This window comes from Lactuca saligna, chromosome 2, assembly GCF_052625555.1.
Source record: "Lactuca saligna cultivar CGN05327 chromosome 2, ASM5262555v1, whole genome shotgun sequence".
NCBI classification, from domain to species: domain Eukaryota; kingdom Viridiplantae; phylum Streptophyta; class Magnoliopsida; order Asterales; family Asteraceae; genus Lactuca; species Lactuca saligna.
The window spans coordinates 163,547,260-163,557,778 of NC_136418.1; the positions used below are offsets into that span (position 1 = coordinate 163,547,260).

The following is a 10,519-nucleotide window of genomic DNA, read 5'->3' on the forward strand; positions in this document are numbered from 1 at the left end:
TCGTATGCACTCGGCGAGTCTATTCAAAATGGACAGTTGACTTTTAGGGTTTGTCATCAAGTGGGCCTTTGGGCCTGTAGAGGGGTAGAATGGTCTTTTACCATTATAGGGATTTTTATGAGAGAATATCCAATTTTGTGGAGAGACATTTATTTAGTGTAATTTATTATTGTGACTAGGCGGAGGCTAGACCAGTATTTCTGAATCCGAGATTTTACCTAGATTCCCGAGGTAAGTCTTCTCACTATACTCTACCTAGAGTGGTAATTAGAGTTATATGACAGAGTATTTTGTATGTTATTTATGTGATTGAGATGCATTACATTATTCTATGTGATTTATCTTGTGTATGTTCCAGAGTTTACAGAGTTAGAACCGGAAGGTTCACAGAGTTAGGACAAGAGGGTTCACAGAGTTATAGCCTCGAGTGGCTAATATGTGTTATATGTGGTATTTTGGGGAACTCGCTAAGCATTTATGCTTACAGTGTTTTGTGTATATGTTTCAGGTACCAGTGATGATCGCAGGAAGGCGCCGGCATGATCTGTACACACTCGTGGAGTTTTGTTTATGTGATTATGGGACATGTTTTTACTATAATGACAGTGGATACATTATGTTTGATATTAATTTATGAATGAAAGTATTTTTTAAAAATGAAAATTTTATTTTGAAAAATCCGGTGTTACAAAAAGTGTGTTATTCACATAAGAAATGCATTGAAGAAAACAAAATTGGACTTGATCATAATAATAATTGACGAAAAATTAAAGCTAAAATTGAGAGAATTATTTACATAAGAATAAAATTACATAAAACAGAGAATCATTTACAGAAGAGAAAAATTACATAAAACAAAAATCGGCGTAATCTTACTAATACTTGACAAAAAGTTGGAGCTAAAATTGATAAATAATACAATTCTTGTTTAAAACTTCAAATCTACCAAACAAACATCCACATTTTTTTAAATACTACCTATATTAATTATATGTAGCTAAATATTAATCAATTATGTCATAAGTATCATAAGTTACAAAAACTTTTGAGTGGTTGTTTATAATTAGGCAAAAGTAAGAATGTTTGGAGGTTTTCAAAAGGATATGGTGAAAGAAAAAATAATTTTTTATAACATATATAGATACAGATAGATATATAGGTAGATAGATAGATATAGATACGATTCCCAAGTCTTAAGATTAATATGGTTTCCCGAGCAATTCGTAAGTCTACTTTTCACCCAATTCGTTACATAATTATTAATTAGCATGTGTACGAGCTTGTTAATTACTCACACGCTTCAATTAATCTTGTATATATAATAGATGTTGATGACGATGGAGTAAAACCACTTAACCACTACAATACAACATATATTGCCGAAATTTTCATAAAAGATGTTTGTTGAAAAGGATAATACAAACGAAGATGGAGTAAATATTTTCACTAATTAAATATCTCCTAATTATACGTTTTGATGACTTCCGAGTATGCACGACCTACCTCCACCAGGTATGCACGGTATGCTAAAGTGGCATTGGGTCTGACACGACTACACCACGATTCCCCATTGAGGAGCTCAAGAAGCCAAAGGTCCGACAATGGAGCTTTCTCCTTCACATTTACAGATACAAACATACTCTCCCATCTTAACTTCTCTTTCACACACACTTTCTCTCCCATCTTACCTTCCCTCTCATCTATTTCTTAAAATGTGGGTATTTCCTTGGAGAAGAAATGGTATGAAATATTGTGGAAGGAAGTGGTGTGGCGTTGATATGGTGTGAAATGTCGAAAGTTTGAAAGGCATGTTTGCCATTGCCGTATGTATGTGTTTTTGTATAAATTGTATTTCCTTATCTTGAGGATATGTGGTATAAAGTTATATATATTAAATGCAATACACAGCCTTTTATGGTGACCGACCAACCACTTATTTACATGAAACATAGGTAATTAATTATAAAGTTACAATTAAAAATCTTAACACCTATATCCTTATCAAACTTTACGATCGATATTAGAAAGAAAAAAAATATGGATTGTTAGTGATGTCAACCGTTCTAAATGACTTTTCTACCCCTTGTATTGCTTCCACTCTTTACCATCACTTTCTCTCCCCAATATCAAGTTATCAACCAATCCATGAACCATCCATGTAAAGAGAAAAAAGAAAGAATATTGGTGGACTAATTCACACTTGCTATATATCCTCCTCCCTCGCTTTATTATTCATAAAACTCCTAAACCCGCCACCCGCTCTCCGCCCTTATCTCCCTCCTCCACTCCCGACTCCACCCACCTATATAAACATTCACCACCACCTCTTACTCATTTTCTAGCTTCCTCCAACCCCATATTTTCTCTTAATTACCAATTCTTCCTCTTTTTGGGTGTGGGGCTGGAGTAGTATTCAAGCTAACCAACCACCCATGGATCCTGCTGTTCCTGCCCTTGCACAACAACCCACCACCGCCGGAAGTGTTGACAATGGTGCTTCAATATTAGATCCCATCAACAATATCGTTAAAGGAAAACGTACAAAGCGTCAAAGGCTACAGTCCTCCTCTTCTATTCCTTTCGCAGTTGTATCTCATTCTTCCACCTCCTACAACGTTTTCAATTCTTCTCCGGCATCATCTTCCGATTTTCCGGCTGGTAGCACCACCACGGAAGACGAAGATACGGCCATGTGCCTCATTCTACTTTCCAAAGGTCATAACGTGCTTCCGAGGAACAGTAATGATGAATTATCCGGATACAAGTTTAACAGCAAAAGATATATACAAACATCGACGGACGCCGCCCATGGATTCACCGGAATGTATGTTTACGAGTGCAAGACGTGTAGCCGGACGTTCCCGTCGTTTCAAGCTCTCGGGGGCCATAGAGCCAGCCATAAAAAACCAAGAATCAATGAATTAGATAAAAGAAAACTGTCACCCTATACGGCATTTTCCGACGAGGATGAACCATTACTGCAATTCCCGTCGAGGAAGAACAATTCTTCATCTTCCTCATCTCTTTCTCTTCAATTAAACCACCGGGTTTCTTCGCCGGGACACAGCAAGAAATCGTCCACCAAACTTCACGAATGCTCAATCTGTGGCACGGAATTCAATTCCGGACAAGCATTGGGCGGCCACATGAGGCGTCACCGGGTAACTAATGGCACCGCCACCGCCGTCACTGCCACCAACACCACATTGTCTTTGATTCCTTACAGCCCGATTACAACCATGGTTGCCGACGATCAAGATTATCAAATGTCCAGGAATGATGGTTTGTGTTTGGATTTGGATCTCAACCTTCCGGCACCACCGGAAACAGCCATGGCTGCAGCAAATCACGACCAACGCCGTGAATCGAGCTTCAAATTCACGGCCGATCAGAACAAACAACACACCGTTCGTTTATCTGCCACCCCAACATTGGTGGATTGTCACTACTAACACAAAGGTGCAAAAATCATATATATTTTCTTAAATTTCTTTTTACATTTTTTATTTAATCGATTACACCATTGATCTTGTGAAGGTAAGATGTGAAATTGTTCATCATACCCACAAATTACTAATTCTTTTAATTATGGATATAAATTCTTTGGATTTTTTTATCAAAATTTGTTGATAAATTTGGAATTCGTTTCTTTTGGGTTTGAGAAAAGTGGCATTCTTTTCTTGTTCCTCTCTGTTGGTTTTCTTCATGTTGTTCAAGTGTGTGAAAGAGAGGTTGGCAAGGTATTGTCATTAACATCCTAATCAATCAAAAAGTCAAAAGGGAATTTAATCTTAAAAATTATATATGCAATTAAAATCACTTCACTTTAATAAGGAAATGATGTTAAAAAGATATATCTAAATAACTCATAATCGTAAAATATATATGTTTTTAAATGTTATATTTAGATGACATGTTGATTAAAATATATCAATAGATGCGAAAAGTCTCCACCCTTTTGTGTATCACTACCCCTTCAACTCTACATGACATGGCATTGTGATCGGAGTAATTAATTTGTCTTCAGCTTACAGAAATTTATTTTCAAACAAAAAAATATTAAACGAAACAACGTGTTAAAGAAAGCAATTTTAGATCTTAAAACTGAAACTCGTATTAATATTCTTAGAATTTGAAACATATATTTGTATTATGATTTAACTGCACGTGCAAATCATGTGATTTCTTAGTGTCATGGTGTGATAATCATACATCTTAAAAAAAGCTCATCACAAGCCACCACGTTTAATCTGTCAAAAGTTTAATTAAATCCCCGGTTTTAAGGATTATGCTTGGATTTGCCATGTATAATTAATAGCTTTAGCCTCACACTTTTCAATCTTTAACTTGGCTACTTTTTTAGTTCTAGTGAGCTTGAGTAATTAAACATACTTTCTATTGAATGGCAATAATTTCTCAAATATACAAGACACTTTTTGTCAAAAATAATAATATCAAAATTCAAACACCCTACTTCAATTAACCTTATTGAAGTCACTCAGTGAATTTTCCATCATTCGATCAAATGCCCATTGCTTTTAAACGAGTGCAAATACAAAGATCAATAGAATAGAAAACCTGGAACCAATTGCCAATAAAAAAGTGATATGTTAGAAGAAATTGTAAACACTGAAGGCCAGGTACTCAGACACAACAAAACATGTTGTATTGGGATTTAGTTGTGTCCCATCCAAAAACACAAAAATATATATTTTAGAGTCTTGTTGTTCAGTCTAGTCCTAGTCCATTATAACAGGTGTAACCAACATATAAAGTGAGACAAGATCCTACTCACCAGTTTATGGTTAGCGTGGTGGCGGGGGAAGGCTTTGGACCAGGTGGAACTGGCACTGGTGTCGGTGTTGGCACAGGTGGAGGAATAACAGATCCTGAAAGCACGAAAGTATTAACAGGTTGGAATCATCGATCGAGGTCTAGAAGTAGAAGAAAATCAAATTGAAAATACAAATACAAAAGAGAATTAACAAACCACAAAAGAGAAGGTTGGATGGTGGTTGTCGTTCTTTAGCAGGATTAGGATCAGGGTCATACACCCGAATGTATAGCTCTTGACCCAAGTACCAATGCTTTAACACCTGTGAACGTAAGTTCCACATTCCGGGATTGTCTAAGTATGCATAAACCGCCGTCCATCCTCCCGGGTAAACCTACCCATCGATCATAAATTTCATTAGAATCCACACTGTTCTCCAGTTTTTCAAAACAGAAAGGGATCGAAAACGATAGAAACCCAAAAAATCATAAATATCCAAACAAACACTTTTTCTAGTGTGGCCCAATTACGTACCTGAACAGTTGATCGAACTACTGGATCATAAAGATTGTACGTTGATCGCATGTTAGGAGTCCAATCTCCAGCACCAAACCTAAAATATGCCTCATTTAATTTCAAAGACTAATTAGTAATTATAATGGCTATCATACATTTAATAATCTTTTATAAATTGAATCCATAACCTTACCCCACAACATAGAATCCGAAACCATCTAAATGCCATGTATCAATAACTAGCATATCGTTCTTGAACACAATTTCAAGCCATCCGTTGTGAACCCCCGAAACAACGAAAGTACCATCAATGGCAACAGGGTTAGATGAATTAGCCGAGTACGCATCAAGTTTGTAAGTTCCTGTTCCATTCTTATAGTAATCCGCTAGTTTCAATGCAGTATCAGGAATACGATATGACACATTGTTAACAGCGTAACGAGCACTGCCATTGATTTCGTCTAATGATCCTTGGAGAATAAACGTTTGGGATAATGTCACATTCGATACGTTGAATGTTCCTTGTGGGTTTGGCCTTGCTGCCCCCGCCGTCAAGTTCCACCTAATTAAATGCAAACTACCTGTAGTGAGTATAAAACAGGATATACCTAAAAATCTTGATTAATTTTCTAATCATTTAATTATTACCTGATTGACTTTGCTTGATTGATTGAAAAGTTAAGGTCGAATGGATCAGGTCCTCGAGGTAATGGACCTTGGACTGGTGTGGTAGAGTCGTCGTAATGTAACACCCCAACACCGACTAGTTGGCTAGATTCAGGTGTGTTAACCATTTTAGGGCTTGCCACCATGTAATAGTCAGCTTTGGGTTGGTTTGTTGTCACCAAAACGGAGTATGATTGGCCTACATGTATATCGAGCGAATCTAATATTATTTGGCTTGTATATGACCCCTCTGTCTCAACTAGTAGCATTGGATGGTTTTGGATCCTGAAATTGATACTCCGTTCCATTCCAACGTTTGATATTCTTACGAGATATGTTTCACCTGTGTATTTAAAATACTATAATTAAGCAAACTTCGAGTCAAGGTTATATTTTAAGAGACTTGTGTCAATCTAACCGGTTAGCTAGCACTTAGTTAGAACCATATTTAACATGTCGTGTGATAGAAAAAAACATGACAGTCTTAGAGCATCCATAATGGGGAGTTTAATGAAAGAATTGAATGAAGTGTCATGCTTACTTGTCATTCTATGGATACAACTCCACCATTGTTAAATATCACATTGGCATTCAATGGATTTGAAGTTTAATGACCATTGAACTCTTCAATGAGAAAAATGAAAGTATTCAAATCTTTATATAAATATTTTTTTAATATGTTTCATTGAACTTGTAGAATTTAATACATTATAGGATAAAAATGAATAGAATTGTATTAAATAGTGAATGATGATATGACACTCCATTAAACTTTATAGAGTTCAATGCATTGTGGATGTCCTTATACTGCATTCGATAGAAAAAAAAACATGACAGTCTTATATTGCATTTGGCATGCACAGTATAAAATGTCCATGTAGTCCTCACAACAAAAGTGTCCTAAATTATAAAATTGAATTCAACAACTTTTTGATAACTAAATTTGGTTAATCAAATACTTATCATTTAGCCTTTTTACATTTACCTTGCTCAACAACAATGGTTCGATTTGTTTGCGGGTAACGGCTATTTCCATTCATGAGCATTGTGTCCGGGTGTAGGTGAAGTAGCGATTTGTTCAAAGACGAGCGGATATCCTGAAAGTTTTACCCAAAAAAACCAAAACAAAGATGATGTAAAATAACAAATATCATAAACCACCTTTTAATGTGGAAAGAATATGCTCTAAGGATTAAAATATTACGATATTATAAAAATATATGGTTATTTTAAACTGAATTCATTTGTATTTTAGGAAAAATAAAATGTTGTATAATAAAATGTGACGATCGTGATACAATACTACAATAGTGTTTGTGTGGTGGTACCTTAAAACTGTTGTTGTACCAATCTCCAATAAGAAGATCAAACTCGCCATGTGGTTTAGGAAATGGAGTTGGGATTATGACCCGTGGATTGACTCTGATCGGGCCAAAAGCTCCACCAGCCTTGTGGAAGTTGATGGAGGGGAAGTAAGAAAAGGTGCCAATTTGGTCTTTTACGGTGAATACATAAGTCCAACTAGAACCGGGTCGGATCGGACAGTTCGTACCTGACACTCCATCTTGCCATGAGTTGAGCCTTTGTTGTATACCATTCCTTAAAATTCAGTACGACCCATCAATTAGATAGGCTGTCTCAATGTCTTTACAGCCCTATATGGCCCAAATATAGGTCAATAGTGAATAGACCAATTCTTTACAAGCCATGGGCCCAAGTATCTTAGTCATAAATGAGTCGTACAAATTTAGTTTTGGAACCTGTCCAAATTGGTTTTCGGGCTTTATTGTTGTCTGTCTCTGGACCTAATTGGATTTAACCGGTTTCAATGAAAAAAAATGTGTAACCTACATAACGAGTTACTATTTGGTTTTATCTCGACACGACCCACGACACGATACGAAATAAATGGGTTCGGGTTGAGTTTTTCAACCCGCCAACCCGTTTATTAAACGGGTCATATATGAGTTTCTCAAAAAATAAACGGGTTGATCCGCCAACCTTTTTATATTTTTAATTAAAAAGATATATATTTTTTATTTTTAAGTGTATTTATATATCAAATATTAATATTTAATAAGTATTATCTATGTTTGTATTAACTTTTTATTTGAACATGTTTCTACGAATGGTTTTTATTTTCATTTGGATCTTTAAAACTTAAGTAGTTAACTGTTTAAAATTTGGATATATTTGCATCAACCATCAAAATTTTATTTATGTTTAATTGTCAATTTTATTTATGGAATCTGACCTACGAACCCAAATCTCACCCACGAACCCGCCAATTTGTGATCCCGTATAAATAAACGGGTTGGTGGGTCATATATAGGTTTATGTTCCAAACCCGCCAACCCGTGACCTGTATATTTAAATGGGTTGTGTTTGGATTGACATATTTTGACCCGCTAACCCACAACACGCCAACCCGAACACGATACGATTGTCAGGCCTAGGTTTTAAAAATCCAGTTTTTTATCTGCTCTCAAATCCAATTTAGCGGTAATATTCATATACATTAAATCCGATTGAATGTAATTAATGTGGATTTCTCTTAAACGAGTTTCAAAGCGGTTTTTATTACGAGTTGGCCTATTTTTTTTTTTTTGGTAAAAAAACAAATGAATCGCTAGATGAATAAAAAATAACATGATTTATAAAAAGAAAATTCCCGGAACAATATTTTGATAATTAATTTTTACGATGATTTTGTTGATATTCACTACAATTGTCATAAAAATGAACAAAAAAATAATAATAATTTACTTAACAACAAATTATGAAAGTGTTTTTTTGTGAATTTTTTTCTTATGAATCATCAATAATCTTACTTTTGAATTATCTAATGATTTATTTTCTTTGTTTTCTTTTATATATATATATATATATATATATATATATATATATATATATATATATATATATATATATATAAAAGTTCATTCGAGACGACTTAAATATTGTAAAACCATGAAACCACTTTTTTCTAATGAAATATTCTAATATTTTAGTGTTCATAAAAATTAAATGTGTGTAATATTCTAATATTCTAAAACAATAATTTTAACATACTTTTCATTGAAATAGTTTAAAACATATAATGTTAGAATATTGCCTTTTGTATTTTTATGAACGATAGAATATTATAATATTTCACGATTATCGTCTCAAATGAACTATTATATATATATATATATATATATATATATATATATATATATATATATATATATATATATATAAACACACGATGAAATCATATTAATCAAATTAGATAACATAAATAACAATAATCATCAATATTTATTATAGTTTCCTGTCAAATTATTCTTACCTTTTGCCTTAATGGCAAAATTTTATTAAGACTAAAAATGCTAAAATATAGATATGTACCCCAACAGTTAAGATAATGAAAATGTAATTAACGAGAATGATATAAGTTGTTAATAGATTTGCGACCGTATAAATAAGTTTTTGATAAATCTTTTTATTCAAGTTGCTATTTTCCCAATATTAGATTGATCTTAATTCTTAAGAAAAATATAAGTTTCAATGTTCACATAATGACACTATAATCAATTCTACCTGATATTTCACTTTCAAATTATCATCATATCATATGTAGAAATGCAGAAAAAAACCATATATAGAAAAGAAATGTTATCTTGTGTTTGAGTGAGCGAGAAAACATAATTACCAGGTGATCAAAAGAGGTTCATCCATGTTATTGAATACATTAACATGTATAATGTCGTTGGTAGTCGCATTAATAAGTGGCCCAGGAAACATCCCATTAATCGTTATGACCTATCATATGTTCAAACAATAAAAATAAAGCATCATTTAAAGAGTTGTAAAAAAGAAACAAATAACACAAAGATCAATGATAAATACCGGTTGATCAGTTAAACCGGGTTTGATGGTGGTTTCAATATTTACTTGCCACTCTAGATAGATATCATCAGCATTCACAAACATTGCTTGTAACATTAATGCCGCAAAGGCAACATAAAAATTTAGCCTCGAAAATTCACCAAGGAAAGCCATATCATATGATCATGGGCATTAATCTAGCTAGGTGTGATTTTTGAACTAATAAAGACGTGTAAATGAATGTTACATACTATACTAGTATAGTTGTCATGTAATATGGACAAAAATGGGGAGATATGGTGATAATTTCATAGTGTCACATGAAAACAAGTTTGGCTTTGGAGAAAACTAAGTAAAACAAGGACGGTGGTTGTAGGTTGTATATATATATATATATATATATATATATATATATATATATATATATATATATATATATATATATATATATATATATATATATATATATATATATATATATATATATATATATATATAGGTTAATGTGAGACAGCCTAATTTTGTGAGACCGTGAGACGCACTTTTTTATTATTATTTTTTATTTTTTTTAGTTAATTTAAGTTCCGAAAATAATATTTAAAAAAAGAAGTTTTGGATTTTTCAATTTATTTTGCATTTTAAAATTACTTTTTTGAATATGTACATTGTAATATTCTATTAGAATATTTC

General features: G+C 33.3%; 2 protein-coding genes across 2 annotated transcripts; one reads left to right on the top strand and one right to left on the bottom strand.

The window, feature by feature from the left end:
* The first annotated feature begins 2,201 nt into the window (after nucleotides 1–2,201).
* LOC145029293 (C2H2-type zinc finger family protein) lies at nucleotides 2,202–3,586 on the top strand. The gene has a single exon (XM_078977875.1). The coding sequence runs from the start codon at nucleotides 2,433–2,435 to the stop codon at nucleotides 3,450–3,452; it is 1,020 nt and encodes a 339-aa protein (XP_078834001.1). The 5' UTR covers nucleotides 2,202–2,432; the 3' UTR covers nucleotides 3,453–3,586.
* Nucleotides 3,587–4,466: 880 nt separating this feature from the next.
* On the bottom strand, nucleotides 4,467–9,946 carry LOC145030325 (monocopper oxidase-like protein SKU5). The gene is made up of 10 exons (XM_078978710.1): nucleotides 9,851–9,946; nucleotides 9,654–9,763; nucleotides 7,285–7,555; nucleotides 6,942–7,053; nucleotides 5,939–6,299; nucleotides 5,484–5,852; nucleotides 5,309–5,387; nucleotides 4,991–5,168; nucleotides 4,796–4,889; nucleotides 4,467–4,578 (listed from the first exon to the last, which is right to left on the bottom strand). Exons 1-10 carry the CDS (start codon nucleotides 9,944–9,946, stop codon nucleotides 4,539–4,541), a joined length of 1,710 nt encoding a protein of 569 aa, XP_078834836.1. The 3' UTR covers nucleotides 4,467–4,538.
* Between the last annotated feature and the right edge of the window lie 573 nt (nucleotides 9,947–10,519).

What these genes read in the sequence shown, in the direction of transcription:
- LOC145029293 (XM_078977875.1), top strand. Translation starts at nt 2,433, where the DNA reads ATGGATCCTGCTGTTCCTGCCCTTGCACAACAACCCACCACCGCCGGA.
- LOC145030325 (XM_078978710.1), bottom strand. Translation starts at nt 9,946, where the DNA reads ATGTTACAAGCAATGTTTGTGAATGCTGATGATATCTATCTAGAGTGG. An exon ending in CCGGTTTAACTGATCAACCG is followed by an intron (nt 9,764 to 9,850) that starts GTATTTATCATT and finishes AACATATGATAG; the next exon opens with GTCATAACGATTAATGGGAT. An exon ending in GAACCTCTTTTGATCACCTG is followed by an intron (nt 7,556 to 9,653) that starts GTAATTATGTTT and finishes CTGAATTTTAAG; the next exon opens with GAATGGTATACAACAAAGGC.